Source organism: Chiloscyllium plagiosum, unplaced genomic scaffold (genome assembly GCF_037043375.1).
Source record: "Chiloscyllium plagiosum isolate Xiang-an unplaced genomic scaffold, Cpla_swu_hap1 HiC_scaffold_39, whole genome shotgun sequence".
Taxonomy (NCBI): Eukaryota; Metazoa; Chordata; class Chondrichthyes; order Orectolobiformes; family Hemiscylliidae; genus Chiloscyllium; species Chiloscyllium plagiosum.
In genome coordinates this window covers 18,350,951-18,372,898 of record NW_028270177.1, presented here as the reverse complement: position 1 = coordinate 18,372,898, position 21,948 = coordinate 18,350,951, and the positions used below count along the sequence as shown (strand labels likewise).

The 21,948-nt window shown below is 41.8% G+C and overlaps 1 protein-coding gene across 1 annotated transcript in view; it reads left to right on the top strand.

The window, feature by feature from the left end:
* The first annotated feature begins 1,080 nt into the window (after window positions 1–1,080).
* ap4e1 (adaptor related protein complex 4 subunit epsilon 1) overlaps window positions 1,081–21,948 on the top strand; it is a 65,787-nt gene continuing 44,919 nt past the window's right edge. The window contains exons 1-5 of the mRNA XM_043677376.2: window positions 1,081–1,274; window positions 3,268–3,339; window positions 7,720–7,843; window positions 9,142–9,215; window positions 17,037–17,158. Coding sequence (XP_043533311.2) covers window positions 1,143–1,274; window positions 3,268–3,339; window positions 7,720–7,843; window positions 9,142–9,215; window positions 17,037–17,158 — 524 coding nt within the window. The 5' untranslated portion in view covers window positions 1,081–1,142. The remainder of the gene's footprint in view (window positions 1,275–3,267; window positions 3,340–7,719; window positions 7,844–9,141; window positions 9,216–17,036; window positions 17,159–21,948) is intronic.

Sequence of the window (21,948 nt, the reverse complement as noted above, 5' to 3'; positions counted from 1 at the left end):
GGATTTTAATTTAGATAAATGTGAGGTGCTGCATTTTGGAAAGGCAAATCAAAACAGAACTTGTACACTTAATGGTAAGATCCTGAGAACGTTGCTGAACAATGAGACCTTGGAGTGAAGGTTCATAGTTCCTTGAAAATGGAGTCACAGGTAGAAAGGATAATGAAGAAGGTGTTTGGTATGCTTTTCTTTATTGGTCAGGGCACTGAGTTTAGGAGTTGGGCGGTCATGTTGCAGCTGTATAGGACATTGGTTAGGCCACTTTTGGAATATTGTGTGCAATTCTGATCTCCCTCCTATCAGAAGGATATTGTGAAAGTTGAAAGGGTTCAGAAAAGATTTACAAGGATTGGAGGTTTGGAGCTATAGGGAGAGGCTGAATAGGCTGGGGCTGTTTTCCCTGGAGCATTGAAGGCTGAGGGGTAATGTTGAAGAGATTTATAAAATCATGAGGGGCATGCATAAGGTTAATAGACATGAGGTAAATGGGTGGGGGAGTCCAGCACTAGACAGCACAGGTTTTAAGTGAGAGGGGAAAGATTTAAAAGGGACCTAAGGGGTAACTTTTTCACACAGAGGGTGGTATGTATATGGACTGAGCTACTAGAGGAAGTGGTGGAAGCTGGTACAATTGTAGCATTTAAAAAGCATCTCGATGGGTATATGAATAGGAAGGGTTTGGAGGGATATGGGCCGAGTGCTGGCAAATGGGACTAGATTAATTGAGGATATTTGGTTGGCATAGACAAGTTGGACTGAAGGGTCTGTTTCCCTGGTGTAAATCTGAGTGTCTCTATTTGTGTTGCAGTTTCCATTCTGATGATTTGGAGATGCCGGTGTTGGACTGGGGATGTACGACGTTCCGAAAGCTAGTGTGCTTCCAATTAAACCTGTTGGACTATAACCTGGTGTTGTGTGGTTTTTAGCTCCATTCTGGTGGATGGTGTTGTACTGAGATGCAGAGCTGGCTCAGTGCTGCCCCCCCTTGGCTGATCCTGGAATGACAGTGTTCCCAGACCCGGATTTTAATAAAGTTTCCGGATTCACACCGGAAGTGACTGTCTGGGGAAAGATGGCGTGAGCCAGGGCCCCGGGGAGGCAGCACCCTCACTCTCTCCCTGCTCCCTCCGGCAGGCAGCGCCATGAGCGACGTGATGGAGAAGACCCTTTCGGCGCTGCCGAGTCTCCTCTCCCTCGAGCCCGGCGCCAAACTTGCCGCCGCCTCCAGGCTCGGAGCTTTGATCAGAGGAATCACTGAACTGGCGTCGAAGCAGGTTAGGGTCAGGGGTCAGGGAATGGCTAGGGGAGTCAGGGGTCAGGGAGCCACTGGGGGTCAGGGGTCAGGAAGCGACTGGGGAGGGGTCGGGGGTCAGGGAGGGGCTAGGGGAGTCAGGGGTCAGGGAGTCACTGGGGGGTCAGGGGTCAGGGAGGGGCTAGGGGGGTCAGGGAGTCACTGGGGGGTCAGGGGTCAGGAAGCGACTGGGGGGTCGGGGGTCAGGGAGGGGCTAAGGGAGTCAGTGGTCAGGGAGTCACTGGGGGTCAGGGGTCAGGGAGCGACTAGGGGGTCAGGGGTCAGGGAGCCACTGGGGGGTCAGGGGTCAGGGAGCGACTAGAGGGTCAGGGAGCTGCTGTGCGGGGTCAGGGAGTGGCTGTGGGGGTCAGGGAGCTGGAGGGGTCTCAGAGACTTCACCCTCCCCTTATCCCCATCAGCACCATGACTCCCTTACCCCCATTAGCATCATGAGCCCCCCTTACCTCCCTTTGCAGCATGACTCCAGCCACCTCCCCATTACCATCTATTATCTCCAGACCCCCCCAATCAACATTCATTACCCCAACTCCCCTCCCCCATTAACCTCAGCTCCCATTACCTCCACCCCTCATTGCACCCATCCCCCCCAAGACCAGAATTGTACACAGCATTCCAAAGGTGGGCTGCAGAGGGCTGTGGAGGCTCAGTCATTCAGTATTTTCACGACAGACATTGGGTTGGACCAAAGGGTCTATTTCCATGCTCTATGACTCTATAGTAGAATTCCAGATATTAAATATATCAAAGGGATATGGGCAAACTGCATGAAAGTGGTATCAAAGCAGAAGATCAGCCATAATCTAATTGATTGATAGAGCAGTTTTTAGGGGATCAATATTTTACATTTATTTTCCATGTTCCTGCATTCAACCATTCAGGCAATGTATTTCTGATCATCATAGTTCTCTAAAAAAATAAATCTTACAATCAAATTAAAACTTCCATAAGAATTTGTTGTTGTATTGCTTAAGTGTATGATCATAAGATAAATGTTAATAGGCATTTATCTTATGGGGAGCGAGGGGGGTCATGGTGCTGATGGGGATAAGGAGAGGGGCCATGGTGCTGATGGGGTTAAGGCGGGGGTCATGGTGCTGATGGAGGTAAGGATTGTCATAACTGGAAGAAACCCATAGTTCCTCAGCACACCCCGTGCAATCACAGTATCCAAAGTTTTAATTGGCGCTGCTCTGCCCAGAGTCCCTTCCAAGTGTTGATATTCTTTGCAAAAGTTAGTTAGCTAACATTAAACTAACTAACATTGAACCAACTGTTAAACCAATAGCCTCTTGTTCTATTAGCATTGTAGAATTCCACGTACAGTAGTTTTCTTAATTTCTGTGTCTGTATTGCTGAACTCTGAATAGTTTCCACAGTTGCTTTCCTATTCCTTTTTTTTGTAAAATGTAGCTTCATTTATGTGGATTTTGAAACTTTTGAAACAAATTTATGTATAAAAAAACATCTTGTCTGTTCTTTGTGGGCGACACGGTGGCACAGTGGTTAGCACTGCTGCCTCACAGCGCCAGAGACCCGCGTTCAATTCCCGCCTCAGGCGACTGACTGTGTGGAGTTTGCACGTTCTCCCCGTGTCTGCGTGGGTTTCTTCCGGGTGCTCCGGTTTCCTCCCACAGTCCAAAGATGTGCAGGGTCAGGTGAATTGGCCATACTAAAATTGCCCGTAGTGTTAGGTGTATGGGTGGGTTTCGCTTCAGCGCGTCGGTGTGGACTTGTTGGGCCGAAGGGCCTGTTTCCACACTGTAATGTAATCTAATCTAATCTAATATTGCATTCTGGGGTGATATCAGCTTTCATGTTTAGATTATGAATTGAACAAAAGTTATTGGTATTCGTTTGAGTGCTGTCTTCATTACTAAATCAATATGATATAAGTTGAAATTTGTTACACTTGAATACTACTTTTTGTTTTAACATTTAAATGTTTTTGATTTTAGGATGAGGAAAAATTAATAAAGAAGGAACTAGCTGCATTAAAAGAACAGGTCTCTGCTCCTAGCATATCACTGGTAAGAATTCATCATCTAAAGCAATACATTAACTCCACCTTTTCATAAATACAGCACAGAAATCGACCCTTCAGTCCAACCAAACCATGCCGAAATCTAAACTAGTCCCACCTGCCTGTTCCTGGCCCATGGTAAAAATAATGACTGCAGATGCTGGAAACCAGATTCTGGATTAGAGTGGTGCTGGAAAAGCACAGCAGTTCAGGCAGCATCCGAGGAGCAGGAAAATTGACGTTTTGGGATTCCTGATGAAGGGCTTTTGCCCGAAACGTTGATTTTCCTGCTCCTCAGATGCTGCCTGAACTGCTGTGCTTTTCTAGCACCACTCTAACCCTGTTCCTGGCACATGCCCCTCCAACCTTTTCCTATTCATGTACGTATCCAAATGTCTTTTAATTGTTGTAATTGTATCCGCATCCACCAGTCCCTCAGGAAATTCATTCCACACACGAATCATTTTATGTAAAAAAAAATTGCCCCTCATGTAAACCTCTCTTTTCTCACCTTAAAAATGTGCCTGTAGTTTTGAAATCCACCATCCTAGGGAAAAAGACAATTACCATTAACTCTACCAATACCCCTCATTATTTTATAAACTTCTTCAACTTCCCAATGCTCCAGTGAAAAAACTCCCAGCCTATCTTTATAACTCAAACCTTTCATACCTGCAACGTCCTGGTAAATCTCTTCTGAACCCCCTCCAGCTTGTGTTATCATTTTATAGCTGGAGAGTTGTGGTATGAAACAACTGCAGTTGTCCTGCATTTATGGGGGCAAGTAAATATCGGACGCGAACAAGTACAACAATAAATGTGACTTCATATTTTTCTTTGAAATGGGAATCTATAAACATTTTTCCTGTTTGAGAGTTTGTCATTGTTAACTAATTTTTCTTTTGAACATCAGGCTACAGGGTTTTTAGAAAAAAAAAGAAAGCCCACTTGCATGACATTACATTTAGGGAGTTAAGATTAATCTTTAGATGAAATGTGAGTGGTGGACAGTGGATAATCGTTAAAAATACACCTCCAACACTATTGCTAATTTTCTAAAGGTCATTACAAATTACTGTATCAACATTTACAATGAAAATTACCTATGTAAACTTGTTACAGCAATTTCTCCTGCTAGTCTTCCGGTCCAGGGTCTGCTCGGTGGAGCAGGATGAGACATGCTCACGTTTCTTCTTCCAGAAAGTGCACAAAGAGAGCTCCGTGCTCAGCAGCCTGAAGGAAGAAGATGGCTCGATAGCGTCATCTCAGGCTGACGTCATGAGGATCAGCAAATCCTTCTATGCCAGTCTGTATGACGCGAAGCCAACTGCCAACGCGGCCTCCCAGTCGTTCCTGTCCTCTATCACGGAGGTCTTAGACAACAGAACACGGGAGAGGCTGGACAAGCTGACCAAGGCCCTCGAAAAGAATAAAACTCCCGGAAGCGACGGCTTACCGGTCGAGCTCTATTCCGCTCTGTGGGACTTGATTGGCCAGGACCTGCTGGAGGTGTATGTCAGTATGCTTCTCGCAGGTACCATGAGTGAATCCACGAGGAAATGCATCATCACCCTCATCTACAAATGGAAGGGGGAGAGGGAGGAAATCAGAAATTGGAGACCAATCTCATTATTGAATGCAGATTACAAAATTCTTTCAGAGGTTATCGCCAAATGGGTCAGGTCTGCTCTGGGGTCGGTGATTCACCCTGACCAAACCTGTACTGTACCGGGCAGGAAAATCGCTGAGAGTCTCGCACTCCTCAGGGATACGATCGCCTACGTGCAGGACAGAGGGTTGGACATCTGCCTCATCAGCCTGGACCAGGAGAAAGCCTTTGACAGGATATCACACAGGTATATGAGAGATGTTCTGTCCAAAATGAGCTTTGGGGAGGGAATCTGCAATTGGATCAGACTGCTCTACACCAACATTGTCAGTGCAGTCTCAATCAATGGGTGGGAATCAGATAGCTTCCCAGTCAGATCTGGAGTCAGGCAGGGCTGCCGTCTCTCTCCTGCCTTGTTTGTGTGCTGCATAGAGCTATTTGCTGAGTCCATCAGGAAGGATGCGAGCCTGAGAGGGGTGACGATTCCTGGCAGCGTGGGCCTACAGGTTAAGGCCTCCCTGTACATGGATGACGTCGCCATTTTCTGCTCAGATCCGCTGTCCGTGCGCAGACTCGTGCATATGCCGACCAGTTCGAACGGGCCTCGGGGGCCAAGGTAAACCGAGGCAAGAGCGAGGCCATGCTCTTCGGGAACTGGGCCGACCAATCCTCGATCCCCTTCACCGTCAGGACCGACCACTGAAGGTGCTGGGTGTTTGGTTCGGGGGAGCTGGGGCATGCGCCAAGTCTTGGGAGGAGCGTATCAGCAAAGTGAGGCAGAAACTGGGCAGATGGAAGCTACGGTCGCTCTCCATCGCGGGAAAAAACCTGGTCATCAGGTGTGAGGCACTGTCATTGCTGTTATACGTGGCACAGGTCTGGCCTATTCCCAGAACCTGTGCCGCTGCAGTCACCTGGGCCATCTTCCAATTTATATGGACCGGGTTCGAAGGGACTCAATGTATAAAGATCTGGGCAACGGGGGAGAAAACACACCCAATGCCACTCTCACCCTGATGGGCACCTTTGTATGTGGCTGCATCAAGCTGTGCGTGGATCCCGGTACGCCATCACCAAGTGTCACTACGTACTGAGATTCTACCTGTCCTCGGTGTTGTGAAGGATGGGCCTGGCCTCGCTGCCGCGGAACGCTCCGAGTAGTTGGACTGTTGCGTATCACCTGTCCTTCGTGGAGAAATTTATGAAGAAAAACACCTTTGACCACAAGTCCATCAGGAAGTGGTCAGCACGTAGTGTCCTTGAGATCCTTCGGGAAAAAGAGAGGGCGGATCCTATCGAGCGGTTCCCTGAGCAGACTGTCAAAGCCATTTGGCAGAATGCCTCATCGCCAGAACTTTCCAACAAGCACCAAGTCATGGCTTGGCTGGTGGTGAGAAGGGCTCTGCCTGTGAGATCCTTTATGCACGCCCGTACTCTCTCCCGCACCGCACGCTGCCCTTGATGCGGCTGTGGGGGGGGGACAAGACTGTCACACACCTCCTTCTGGAATGTGCCTATGCAGAAGAAGTCTGGAGAGGAATGCAGTGGTGTTTGTCGAGGTTCGTCCCAAGCAGCGTCGTGATGCGGAACTCCGTGCTCTACAGCCTGTTCCCCAGGACGCGCACCAAGACGAACATCAGCTGTGCCTGGAGGATCATCAACTCGGTGAAGAACGCTCTCTGGGTGGTCCAAAACCTGTTGATCTTCCAGCCGAAGGAGTTGACCCCGACTGAGTGTTGGAGACTGGCACATTCCAAGGTCCAGGACTACGTGTTGAGGGACGCGCTGAAGCTTGGGGCAGCTGCCGCCAAGGCGTGGTGGGGAAAGACCACCGTGTAACATCTGCCTGCTTAAGAAGAACAGGGGGCCCATGCAGTCATTTGGGCTCTGCTGACGCCTCAGCAGAAGAGCTGGATAGTAAATGTACAGACTAGTGTATAGGAAAAATAAATTTCGATGTCTGTATGTAAAGCAATATAATGTGTGCACAAGAATGGCATGACCAATTGTGAAGAGATCCAAATAATTTTATGAATAAAGTATATTTTTGAAATAGAAAAAGGAAGTCAAACCACACCTCCTTTACCGAGCAATCAGCAGCTAAATTCTGAAATGTAAATGTTCTGACAGCTGTGACTACATCAGTGAATTGGTAAGTGTAATATTAGAGTACCAGATGGATTTCATAGCAGGGTGACAGTTGGCTAAGGTGCCAACAGTAGAGTGCCAGCTGGGGAAGGTGTCGATGCTAGGGATAGGATGTCAGATGAGTAAGGGTGAGATGCTCGTAATTGGACACTATCTAGATAGGGTGCCAAGTACGAAGGGGCTAGGGTGCCAGTGTGCAAAGTGATAAAGTAAGTGATGCAGTGTTTTGGTTAGGTTTGGTGGGGCAATAGGGAAGGTGAATGTTGGATCTAGTGACATGGTGTCAGGACTGGAGATGGTAGTGATTGGTTTCAGAATGGTTTTGGCAGCATAAGGTTTGGATTGGGTCTAGTCTTGTCAGTTTTGGAAGAGCAGGGTGCAGTGTCAGGGTCTGGAGGAGGTGTAGCAGGGGATGGGTGAGAAAAGTATGGTGTCAGTTTGAGTTACTCAGGAATTTGACTATATTTTTAATCATGTAATCATGTAACAGTGTGGAGTTTGGTTGAATACAGGAGTAATCTTGTTGCAATGTCCCTGCCGTTGAAATAATTCACGTCAGTAAAACTAGCACCCAACGAGGAGTCATATTCGGCAGGAGGAAAGTAATCCTTTGTTTAATTCTTTTTACAGAAACAGATGCGAGAATGTCTGGTGCGACTAATCTACTGTGAAATGCTGGGCTATGAGGCCTCCTTTGGATACATTCACGCCATCAAACTAGCTCAGCAGGGCAGTCTAATGGAAAAAAGAGTTGGTATGTTTCCTCTTCAAACACATTGAGTAAATAGACAATTTTTAAATTGTAAATAATCTGTTAAACTGTCCTGGTGGCTCAGCAGCCAGTTAATACTTGCAGGCCCAATAACTGATCTGTGCTCCATGGATCTCGGTCATAACAAGGGTGATCCTACAATTGGCTGGATGCAGAGGGAGGAAGTGGAACAGCCTTCCCACCGCTTGTGATTAAATCATCTGTTGTCCACTGAGGACGTATTGAATTCAGTATGATCCTGCTCCATAATGAGATAATATGATACTGTGCTTGTCCAGGTGATAGAGCAAGAATTGTTACCTGGGCGTGGAACTATGAGTAACTTGAAAACGTATCCCCCCCAGTACAAAATTCTTTGTGGAAGAAGGAAAACAAATATTATACATTGTAACCCCTCTTGTCTGCAATTGTCTCAATTATAGAGTGACATTAGAATGCTTAATTTCAAGCATATAAACTGGAAAAATCATAGATTTTAACATTAACTTGAAACATAAAGCAGATATAAAAGCAGTAATAAAAAGTTTAGTTATCCTAATACTGTATCCTCCATTTTCTGCTCCCAAAACACTGGATGAAAATAATGACGGCAATTGATTTTACTCAAAAAAAAATTCCAGTCAATTGGTATTTCTGACGAACAGATTTTTAGAATGGAGAGCTTAGTGTGCTATTAAATATTGCTTTCATTTTTATTAAAGGTAAGAAAATACAAATGCTAAACTATGCATAATTTGAATGTTGCAAGTTAATTGGAATTGCACAAGACTTATTTCCAAGTTAAAATTAATTAATTTTACTGTATGGAAGCTCACAGGTCACTGCATTGCAGTTGCTTCAGGCTCCTGTTGGGAATCGCAGTATTCATGATGATAGTCTTATGGATTGTTGCATCTACAATGCTTTGGCTTTCCTGAGTTTTCTTCAACTACATGTACTTGATATAGACCTGGCATTGGAGACAGTAAAATGGCTGCACAGTTAGGCGGCTGCATCATTAGAAAACTTGTAGTTTCAATGCACAGTCTCCTATGTTATTTTGATTTGCAGATGCCGTTGTGTAGAATGTGACTTTTACAGTCTTCAGCCAGGTTAACTAGGTGGCGAAAATAGCGAAAGTGCATGCCTGTGCCCACTAAATGTAACATTTGGTTTTGTCAAGGAGTGGGATTGAGGGTTTCATGGAAATATGTGATCTACTATCCTGAAGTTGTGCAATGGAGAAAACAGTGTGGAAATTAAATTTGAATAATATGAATACTTTTGTTTATTTTTGCTAGGTTACTTGGCCGTGTCTCTCTTTCTAAATGAAAGCCATCAACTGCTGCTTCTACTGGTGAACACTGTATTAAAGGTAAGTGAGAGTATATTGGATTTATAATTAATCATAACTGCTTCACAAAAAATACTGACTTGAATCAATCCTAGTTAATTTGCAACTCTACCCCTCTTTATTTTGGCCTTCTGGGATGGTACTCCATAAACACGGTCAGCAAAGATTAAAATGGGATTAAAGTCTGCTGTAGAAAATAGTAATGCAGAATCATTTACTTCTCATTTTTTTCTTTCTGTCCTGTATGCCTCATTCTAAAAGAAAAATTGTCACTTTTCCTTCAAGTTTCCTTTCTCTTCGTTTCTGATCCATGCTGATACAAATTGAGCTTCTGGTTTATGATAACTGAATAGGTCATATTTTGCTTTTATTGTATGTACTGTAATCCTATGATTTTGTTTTTGCTGATGTTTTTGAGATGGTTTTCCACAACTACTCACATTTTTCAGTGAAATTCCTTAGCATCATGCATTGCTTATAATTATTCAGTTTCAAATAGACTTGTGACTCACTTTTAACCTTTGAGTGAATCATCACAACTGATTCAGTATAAGTCGGAAACCCTGCAAGTAACAGCGTTGTGTAGAAAAATAGACCAAGGAAACTTCAGCAAAAATGTGACTTTACTTTAAAAGGCAGAGATAAATAACATTAGTAGAAAGTAACTCTTTCTGAATTGCTACATTAAGAATATCCTAACATTAAAATAACACATTTTGTTAGTGTGTAAAACTTTGTTACAAGAGCCACCTGTGGTTGGAAAGAAGCAAAGTTGAAATAAAGATCAGAATGTTGGAAATCTTGACAGATCTAACAGTGCCTATGTCGAAAGAAATGATTAATGTTTCGGGTTGATTACCTTTCAAGAAGTAATGATGAGTCATGTTAGCTCTACTGTTGCTTTGTATTTGGGGGTGGCAAAATACCAATTGATTGACCTAAAGTGTACAAAAATAAATAGGAGCAAACCATTTAATTGTCTTACACAGTGCTAGCAATCCTATTTAATTCTCTTTTCTCAAGAAATGTTTTGCAAATTTAATTGAACCTTCCTTGTTGCATGCTGAACAGGTAGGATACATGGTATTGTAATCATTGCTTTGTTTTTTCAGTCTGGATGTCATATGAAGTCATTGAGTAGATAACTATAATGTTTTGAGACAAGGCTATGTTCCAGCTTTAAACCATGTACATGTACATTTCTTTGTGATAAGGCAAAAAAGCCAAAGTGTGCTTTTCTGCTGCAGATCTTTTTTGAATTTCTGCTTACTCTTAAACAGACCAAAATCTATTGGATTATTCTCCAGCACTTAAATTGAGAAAACAAATTCAGCATCTCCAACATTAAAATGTAGTGATTGTACAAAACTCCAACCATCTGCTCACATTCACAACCTTCTTACAGGCCCATTTTACTCTTAAATGTGAACATTAAAATCTTCTCTAAGACTCTTGCGTTAAGGCTGAAGACTATGTTGCCTTCTATTGTTAAAGAGGACCAGATGAGCTTCATAGAGGGCTGCAGATCCTCCAATCATGTGCGGAGGCTGCTTAATATAATTCAAGCGAGTCAAAAATAGGGATTGGTGATAGTCATTTGACTGAGTTGAGTGGCCGTACCTTTTTTATACTCCGGAGCGGTTTGGCTTGGGCGAAGCCTTTATATGATGGGTTCTCCACGGTGACTCCTCACTGCGGTCATCACCAATGAGGTACAATCAAGCAATGTTAACATTTTTAGGGTCAGTCGGCAGGACTGTCCCCTTTCGCTGTTGCTTTTTACGTTGGTAATTGAACCATTGGTGGAGGCCATTCGTAGGGATCTTAATATAACAGCTCCAGAAGTGGGGTCAAAGTCACATATGATTTTGTTGTATGTGGACGATGTCTGCATTTTTTTTGTCAAATCCAGCATTTCGATGCCTCGCCTGATGTAATGTGTCAGCACGTTTGGCACCGTTTTGGGGTACAAGATTAATTTTGCAAAATCAGAGGCTACACTTATGGGTGATCTTATGAAGGTGCTAGGTCTTGAGGGCAAATCTCGATTCCCATTTAAGTGGTCACAGCAGGGTTTTATGTATTTGGGCATATTCATCACTCCAGCTTTTAATTGGCTGTTTAAAGCTAATTTTGTTCAATTATTTGACAAAATCAAGCAAGACCTTCAAAAATGGGAGGCGCTTCTGATCTCATGATTTAGGTTGGATAGCACTTATTAAGATGAATATTCTCCCTTGTTTGTTATACCCTCTACGGATGCTCCCCCTGATTTTCGATAAGCAAACATTCAGGAGACTGAGTGACTGATTCAGCTGTTTTCTTTGGCATCGTAAGCAGCCCTTTACTAAATTAGGACATCAAGATCTAAATCATTTATATATTTTAGGAAAAGTACTGTGGGCAATATATAATGCCAGTTCACCTAACCTGCACATCTTTGGACTGTGGGAAGAAACTGGAGTACCCGGAGGAAACCCCCACAGACAGGGGGAGAATGTGCAAACTCCACACAGACAGTTGCCCGAGTTGGGAATCGAACCCGGTCCCTGGCGCTGTGAGGCAGCAGTGTTAACCACTGAGCCACCATGCAGCCCAATTTTCCCTTAACAAATCCATGCAGAATTTTCCAAATCAATCTGAATTATACGATGTAACTATTAACTCTATCCTGAATACCGTATATACTTGTGTAAAAGTTCCATTTTTTAGACTATTTATGAAGGTTAAATTTATGGGATCAACTATTACGTGGACATTACCTTTGAGGGGCTGAAATTCATGCTACAGTCCAAAATAACATATCGTTAGCAGAAGTCCAATTGATCTCTAAACGATTAAAGAAAAAACATAACGAAATACAGTTTGCTGAGTTGCACACAATGGGAGGTTGTCCCCCAACTCTGATCTGATGCATCTTAAATCTTTCCTGCCAAATTGGTGTAAGTTGTACATAAAAGCATAATAGCATGAAAAAAAATCATTTCTTCTTTGTAATATTTATGTACATGATAGTACCTTGACTCACAAAGGTTGATCTGTTATATGTGAAGAACTAGGGTCGACCTTTACACGAGATGTGTGAAAAATTCCAGATTTTTTGGCCAAAAATGGGCAGTCAACATTTACATGAGATTGAGTTTTACTCGAATTTATATGGTAATTGCTGCAAGGAGGATGAAAACAATACATGTGTGCAAGAGGCAAAGCATGCGCACAATGTTCAAAAATTCCCTTGCTTGGATAGTATTGGGAATCCTTTATCGTCATTCAGTCATGATCCAGATGGAGGCAATAACTTAAGGAAAATGGAGGTGGACAAACTATCTCTCACTCTGACGCACAACATGTTGGTGCATTATTGCCTTTTCCTCAAGCACTATTTTTGTTGATATGCCAGGAAATATTTAAAATTTTAAATAAAATTCCCAATTGTCACACAATTAAGCTATTAAACTGTAATTGGGAAAAGCGAGGAACAACTGTAGTGATGATACAACAAGCTTGTTTAATTGAATTTGCCATTTTAAAATTTTATTCCAAGGGGGATGGATTTCCTCTATGTAAAACAAAATAGTAAACGTCCTTATAATTTTAGATCAAGGGAGTTCTTCTCCCAAAGGCCAAATGAGGTTCATATGTTTACATTACAATTAGATTGCTAGTATGTAATGAAACGAAAGATGTCATTTAAATAATATGGTTAATTTTTCAAAAGATGTAGAAGATACAAGTTGTGATGATGATGCTCCTTTGACGGGGTTGTGTTGTCCTTGGATTTCTTTTCAGAGAGGTCATGAAAGAGGCTGGTTCCTGGAGGTCTGGCCTTGGACGGGTTTTGGGGTCAGTTTGATTGTAGCTGACGGATATTGCCTCGGGAAAAAGGCTTTCAAGTTTGAGGAAGGGTACTTGTGCAGTGAGGGGGAAGTGGCCAGTTCTCCCAGCTCAGCTTTTCTCTAGTTTGATTTGGTTTTGGCAGTCAGTGTTTTGAAGCTGCCGCACCCAGAGAAGCAGGTCCATGCTGGCCCTCTCTCTCTGACTTCTCTCCTGTAAGACCTTACGTTTGATTTTACCTTTTGTGCCAAAGGGTGTTTATGGGATTGGTGCAAGTATTTTTTTTTAATATACTTTTATTGAAGAATAGATTTTTAAAATATTACAGCAAATATAAAATAATACAATTCAAAGCAATACAAAGGAAGAACACCAAAAAATGTAAAAAAACCCAAACCGCCCTCATGTACAAATATATAAATATGTATTAAAAATATTTTTAAAAGCTCCAACTAACTACTTAACTAAATAAATAACAACAAACTAATAAATAACAATAATACAGCTCAGCCAAACAAAGCACTAACACTCGAATATCAAGAGCATTAATTTTCACCTGTTCATACATTCGCAGTTCCCCCTCTCTGGATATTGGACTCGTAAAGCACAATCGTGCCAGCTATATAAAAGCCCATATTAGTGTAGTAGACAAATCTGTGTCCAGTATTCCAAAAGGGTTGCCATGTCTTATAGAAATTCTCAGTTTTGTGGTGTATCATACTTGTGAGAAAATCCAAGGGGATATGAGGCATAACTATCTTCTGCCAAGCCAACAGGCTCGGGGGATTTTTGGATACCCAACCTAACAAGATATTCTTTGTTGTGCAGAACGTGAGGATGTTGAAAAGTTTTGTCTTATGCGCATCTACAGGGAACACACTGGGCAGGCCAAGGAGGAGAGAGATCGGGTACTTCTCCACCCTTACTCCCAAAATCCCCTCCATTGCACCCGCCACAGCGCTCCGGTATGTTTGAAGCCTACCACAGGACCAGAGACAATGGGTAAGAATGCCCGTACCAATCTTACACTTGGGACATGTTGAAGATACCCCTGGTTTAAATTTTGACAAATGATCCGGAGCCAACTGGACCCTGTGGAGAATCTTCAACTGTAAAGCATGGGTCCTATTACAAATTTATATCTTTCTTGCGTTTTCCCAAATATCTTCCCATGCCTCTGAGGAGACCTCAACACCCAGCTCTCTCTCCCACACCCTGCAAAGTCGATCGAACTTATCTGAGGGGCCGTCCCAATTGATGATATAAAGTGCTGACAGAAAGTGGACTCTTAGCACTGAGCGCCCTCCTCTCTATGTCGGATTTATAGGCATCAGTCAAAAGTGTAGTCTTTTCTTGAATAAAATCCCAAACTTGAAAAAAACTAAAGAGGTCCCTGTTAGATAGCTCGCATTTCCTTACTAACTGATCAAAAGACATCATTGCGTCTCCCTCAAATAAATCACTCATGCAAGCCACACCCCTAGCTGCCCAATGTTTGAATCCTGAATCCATCATCCCCAGTTGAAAACCCGGCATACCCACTATAGGTGTAAGAGAAGATGTTATGCCAATATTGCCTTCCCTCTGCTGAATTGCCCTCCATGCTTTAACAGTATTGATAACTATTGGGTGAAGAAAATATTCCCTAACTGTCCTCATTTTGTCAAAAAACAGCAAGCTAGTAAGGGGACACCTGGCCTGAGAGGTTTCGATATCTAACCATATGCAATGCAATGCACAAACCCAATCACTCACATAAGATAAAAGCGAGCTTAGTTGATAGTTTTTAATGTCCAGGAGATCCACTCCCCCTAGTCTGTGAGGCAATTGAAATTTAGCGTGGCAGAGGTCTAGGAGTGACCAAATTCCAAAATGGGGAGTTTGCAAAGTGCCAGGGAAGAGAGAGCGCACATATAAAATTAAAACAAACTCTTAAATCTCAATTTAATAAAACATTTCCATTTTACATTGGAGAATAACCATAGTCTTTTGGCACAAATGAAAACCTAAATATTTTAGTGCAATTGTTAACGATTGAAGAATTGGGGTAATTTTAATAATTTTGACTATGTCACGTGGTTGTCTCTTAACTGCCCTCTGGGCAATTTGGGATGGGCAATAAATGCTGGCCTAGCCAGTGAAGACCCTAAAAATGTTGTTTGTTATCCATTACCTTTACATCTCACAAAACTCAGGAGGAATAACAAAGATGACAAATGGATGGCCCAAACAACATCGATCTTTCACATTTGAAGTTTAAAAGATGTTTTTACGCACACAGACTTTGAAACTGCAGTAATTTTACAGGGTAATTATAGTGAACTATTCAAGAAATCTCATTAATCTACTCTGAGTCTATACATAGAGAATGATTGTAGAGGGTAACAAATAGAGGAACATAGTGTTGTAGGATTGGTAAGTAGTTTTGTAACATGCTGTTATTTGAAGTGCTTCAGAGTCAGTGCATCTGGAGGAAATAAGCAATGGGCCAATTTGCCATGAATGAGATAGTTTGGTTGTCGATCCGAGATGTCGTTCATTGGCTGAGTGCATTCACATGGTGTGCCCACGTCTGAACCAGAAGATTTGGGTTCAAGGCACACCTGCTCTGGAGTTGTCATAACATGACCAGACAATTTTAGAATACTTCGGCAGGCTGTTGGGATGTTTTGGAAGTGTCCCAACCTCTGCGCCAGAAGCTTTGGTTCAAGTCCTGCTGCCCTGGAACTCTGTCATGTCTGAACAAGTCAATTAAAACTATTTTTTATCAATGTACAGTTTCATTAACTGAAGTTTGAGTTATTAGTAATGCTTGGTATCATTGTAAATGGTTAAATATTACGTTTTGTTCGTATAATTTAGTTGAGTTGGAAAATGTAAATGTAGAGGTGAAGATAATTTTCAATTATTTCCAAACCTTGGTACGTATTTGTGCATGAAATACTAACTGTTTTGTGAATCAATGCAATGATGAGCATTTGCTATAAGTTGTTGCTTTTAATGTAATATACTATTGTAAGATAGCACATGTGATATAAAACGAATATGCTGTATGACCAAAACCTGGGTCAAAGGAGCGTTTTAAGGAGTGTCTTAAAGAAATATGGTGAGGTGAGTGAATTCAGAGCTTAGAGCATTGACAAATGAAGACATAGTTATTGACTAGATTTGCCCTGTTTTTTTGTGGACAGGATGTACCTTGAGAATTTCAACATTGTTGATTAGATGTCAATGTTGTAGCTGTACCAGAACAGCTTTGCAATCAGCATGGCTCGTTCTGGAGCAAAGTCCCCAGGATTATGACAGGTTCCCTCGCCTGGTCTTTGAGCCATTTCTTGACATCACGTGCAGTGAAGTGAATTTGCGAAAGAGTGACGTCTACGATGTTGAGTATATCAGTAGGGGTGAGATGAATCATGATTGCAATTACTTCAGCTTTTTTTTTGGACTGGTGTTTGGCTCCACCATCAAATAGTGATTGTAAATTTTTATTTTGGATCCATTATTTAAGTGGAAAGGTTGGTTTCACAAAGTGAACAGGTGGGCTAAAATTAAATGGATGTCTACGGAATGCATTTTACTTGAGTGCATGAATTAATAAATGTGTAACATTCTCCTTTAAGGATGACCAGACTGGGCAGAGGAATGATACTCGTTGGGTTGCTGCAGCGGAGAGCTGGCATAGACATAATTTGCTAAATGACCGCCTCCTGTCCCGTAGATGTTTAGAGTTTCACACTTTATGGATGAGCTATTTCTGTGCTTGAACTTCGATATTGTTAAGCACTTCTTTTCTGTACAGTGTTGGGTTTAATAATAAAACACTTCAGACCGACATTTGTAAGATCAGCCATGATTTCATTGAATGGCAGAGAAGACACGAGGGGCCGTTTGATCCATTCCTGCTCGTATTTTTTATGTTAATGCAATTGACTGTCTGCAGATGTGTGAAACCCAGACTTGTTATACTCTTTTCATCAATTCTGGAAACTATTTTTGTAACTTCAGGATCTGCAGAGCACTAACCTTCTCGAGGTGTGCATGGCTCTGACTGTTGCTAGCCAGCTATTCCCACCAGAAATGATCCCTGCAGTTCTTCCTCTAATTGAAGAGAAGCTTCAGCATTCTAAGTAAGTAAATATGAAGAAAACTTATTACAAAGTTGCAACATTCATTATGTATTTTGTAAGGCAAGATGAGCAATCAAATCTGAATCTGGTCAATGTTGTAGATTGCAGGTTTTGTGTTTTACTAGATTTGGTCATATTTTCACCATGAGGGGAGAAGATTGACACTGTTTATAGTTTATAATATAAACTTATTTCTCAATAATATTTAGTGATTTGTTAAGGCTGCCGAATAAATGTTTCTTACACTTCTTTCCCCTTTCTCCCATGCCAACTGATAGGTTTAGAGTGGAGTTTGAAATGATTCTAATTCACAATGTATGAAGATGACTGAATTGTGTGCATTCACACAGACAAAGAAAAGTCCAAACACTGGCTGGCTGGAAAATACTTGTTTGTCTCACTGATAATGCCGAGTAACCTGCAGCACCATGACTTGTACATACTATCTATGGAATATTGTTGCAGCTCTACAGAGGGCTAACTCCACTGACTGAAGGCAGTTATATAATATATTTGAAAATGATTTTTAAAAAATTATATGGCTTAAAATTGAACCTTCAGTAAGTGAACTAAGTTGGGAAGAAGTCGAATATCTAAATCTAGAACATGAGGATATTTTCATTTTATTATTCCCTGTAGCTGAGTGAGAGGTCCCATTAGGAATCCAATTTCTGTGTAGTGAGTGCGCTTCAGGTGGAACAGAGTCATACAGCACGAAAACAGACCCTTCAGTCCAACTCATCGATGCTGACCATGTCCCCTAAATCAACTAGCCCCACTTGACTGCATTTGGCCCATATCCCTGCAAACCTTTCCTATTCAGGTACCTATCCAAATGTCCTTTAAATGTTATAATTGTACCTGCATCTACCACTTCCTCTGATGGTTCATTCCACATACAAGCCACTCTCTGTGTGAAAACATTGTCCCTCCAGTCTTTTAAATCTTTCGCTTCTTACCTTAAAAATATGCCCCCTAGTTTTGAACTCCCCCACCCAAGGGAAAAAACCTTACCTTCTCACCTTATCTAAGATCATAATTTTATAAACGTTTATAAGGTCACTGCTCAACCTCCTTGCCTATAGTGACACAAAAGTCCCAGCCTATCCAGTCTGTCCTTATAACTCAAACTTCCTAGTTCTGGCAACATCCTAATAATTTTTTCTGAACCCTCTCCAATTTAATAATATCCTTCCGAGAGCAGGGTGAACAGAAGTATACATAGTACTCTAAATGTGGCCTCACCAATGTCCTATACAACCTCAACATGATGTCCCAACTCCTATACTCCATGGTTTAAGCAAAGAAGGCAAGTGTACTACATGCTGCCTTAACCACTCTGTCTCCCTGTTACACAACTTTCAAAGAATCATGTACCTGAACTGCTAGATCTCTGTTTGACAAAACTAACCAGGGCCATACCATTAAGTGTACAAATCCTGCCCTTGTTTGTTTTACCAAAATGCAATACCTTCATTTTGTTAAATTAAAAACCATCTGCCACTCCTCAGCCCATTGGCCCAATTGATTAAGGTCCCTTTGCAATGTTAGATAACCACATTTACTGTCAACTATACCATCAATTTTGGTATCAGCTGCAAACTTATTAACCATGCCACCTAAATTCTCATCCAAATCGTTTACATAAATGATAGACAAAAGTGGACTCAGCATCGATTCCTACGGAATACTGCTGGTCAAAGGCCACCAGTCCAACAAAACAACCCTCCACCACACCATCCTCTAACTCCGAATATCATGCCAATTTTGTATCCAATTGGCAAGTTCTCCCTGAATCCCACATTATTTAACTTCACTAATTAGTCTACCATGCGGATCCTTGTCAAAGGCTTTACTCAGGTTCATGTAGACAACATCCACCACTCTGCCCTTGGATTACGTCCTCAAAAACTCAGCCAAGTTTGTGAGAAGCAGTTTCCCATGCACAAAGCCATGCTGACTATCTCTATTCAGACCTTGCTTTTCCAAATGCATGTAAATCCTATCTCTCAGTATCCTATCCAACAATTTACCCATCACTGATGTTAGACTCACAGGTCAATAGTTCCCATGCTTTTCCTTACAGCCTTCCTTGAATAAAGGCACATTAACTCCCCTCCAGTCCTCTGGCACATCACCCATGGCTGTAGATGATACAAATATTTCTGGAAGGGACCCTGCAATTTCTTCCCGAACCTCCCACAATGTTCTGGGGTACACTCGACCAGGTTCGGGAGATTTATCCACCTTTATTTTTTAAGACATCTAGCAATTCCTCTTGTGAAATGTAGACCATTTTCAAGACCTCAGTATTGATTTTCCCGAGTTTCCACGCCTCCATCTCTTCTCAGTAAAAACTGACGCAAAATATTCATTTAGTATCTCTCCCAACTTCTGTGGTTCCACACATAGATGATCTAATTGATTGTTAAGGGGCCCAATTTTATCCCTAACTGCTTTTTTGCTCTTAATGTAGTTGTAGAATCTCTTTGGATTCTCCATAATCTTGTCTGCCAAGACTATGTCTTAATCCCTTTTGGCATCTTGATTTCTTTCTTAAGAATGCCCCTACTATTCAAGAGATTCATGTGATCCCACTTGACTATACCTAATATATAACTCCTCCTTATTCTTAACCAGAGCCTTAATATTTTTATTCATCCATTGTTCCTCTCTCTTGCCAACCCTACTCTTCACACTAATAGGAACGCAATGCCTCTATACTCTCATTATCTCATTTTTGAAAGCCTCCCACTTGCCAGTCCCTTAACCTGCGAACAATTTACTGTACTCAGCGTTTGAAAGTTCCTGTCTCACACCATTTGTCTTATTCCAGTGAAGAATTTTAACTTCTATACCAGGCCTATCCTTTTTTAAAACTAATAGAATTATGATCACTGATTCCAAAGTGTTCCCTCACAAACAGTTCAGTCACATGTCTGGCCTTATTTTCCAAAAGAAGGTTGAGGTTTGTTCCATATCTAGTTGGTACATCTACATATTGATAAAGAAATGTTTTTTGAACACATTTAACAAATTCCGCACTATCTATGCCCTTAACACTATGGCAATCCCAGTCAATGTTTAGAAAGTTAAAATCCCCAATTATCTTACATATATCTGAGATCTATACATATTTGCTGTTCAATTTCCCTCTGGCTGTTGCAGGGCCCATAGTACAATCCCATCCAGGTAATCTTGCCCTTCTTATTTCTGAGTTCCACCCATAAGGTTTCACTGGACAATCCCTCAGAAATATTCTCTCTAAGTACAGCAAGAATGTTTTCCTTAATTGCGAACACCACTCCCCATCCTCTATTGCCTCCCTTTCTAACCTTCCTGTAGCATCTAACATTGAGGTGTCAGTCCTGTTCCTCCCTCAGCCATGTTTCCATCATGGCCCCCTACCCTGTCCCTGTAACCTGTGGTTAATCCACCTAACCTGTACGTTTTTGGACTGTAGGAGGAAACCCATGCAGAAATTGTGAGTATGCTCAAACTCCACGCAAACAGTCACCCAAGGGTGGAATCAAACTCAGATCCCTGGAGCTGTGAAGTTGCAGTGCTAACCACTGAACCATAGTGCTGCCCCTGAGTCTCTCAACCACAGAATCTCCTGACTGTGCCCTTGACAGGAAAGTCTCCTATAACAATTGCTCTGTTGAATCTTGACAAACCCCGCTGAATAGAAAATTCATTCTTGGTGCCCAAGATCTGGCTGCCCCTTCTATTTTTCTCTGAGAGACTATCCCCTCAACAGTAGCCAAAATGGTACATCTGTTTGAGGGAGGAATAGCCACAGGAGACTCCTGAACTACCTTCCTATCTCCTGACGGTCACCCATCTATCTGACTGAACCTGCAGTGTAACCACCTCTCTAAATCTACTAACCATCACACTGTATCTCCTGTGTGCTCCTCAGTGACTCCAATGTTGTCCCCATCCACTTCCAGAATGTTCAGCTTTGCAGTCTAACTCTTTAATATTACATTAATGTCCAGAGAGATATTCTCATTTAATCTTTTAACATTACACTAAGACCACTTAAAAAATGTAATCTATCTCATAAGGCCTAAAAGAAGAAGCTCTAACTACAGCCCTTTTATTTAAAAAAAAGTGACAAACTCCCCTTCTTCTCAGTATTTTATTTTAAGCATGCAAAATTGAAAAAAAAAATTTTTAAGTCTTAAAAGTCCAACACTTAGCAAAAGCTCCCATCAACTGAAAACAGCCTCCTCCTCAAATCCTCTATCAGTCAGCTCTCGAACCTCCAGATCTGAGAAAAGGAATTTTGATCTTTGATCCTCGTTGTTATTTAAACTGCTAATTTGGAAACCTTGATAACAGGTTGAAAAGGTCAATCTTCCAACTTTTATGCAACAGTATTATATTAAAAAAATCTTTCTGAATTTGTTTGTTATTCATGAGGAGTTTCTATACTTAGTGTGGGGGAGTATTAATTCTATTAGTTTATGACGTCCTTCCTGTCGTATTGGTGGTCTTGCCACCAAGAAGATTCCCTCCCCCTTTGTTTTATTAATTTTTTCAGCTATATGTGCAAATCTAGCATTTGGAGGCTGGGTTTGATGCAGAAAGATGTTACAAAATTCTTAATCACGTAAGTGAACTTGGTAGGACATTTGGTTTGAGAATGAGCATATGATCAATAAAAGAGAAGTTTAGGGAGGTGTGGAAAGTTTTGTTTCTTGGAGCTGATATTAATAATAGAAAATTGTGTCGCAGAAAGAAACATAATACTGCTTTATAAATAATGCCCTGCCTCCTGGCCT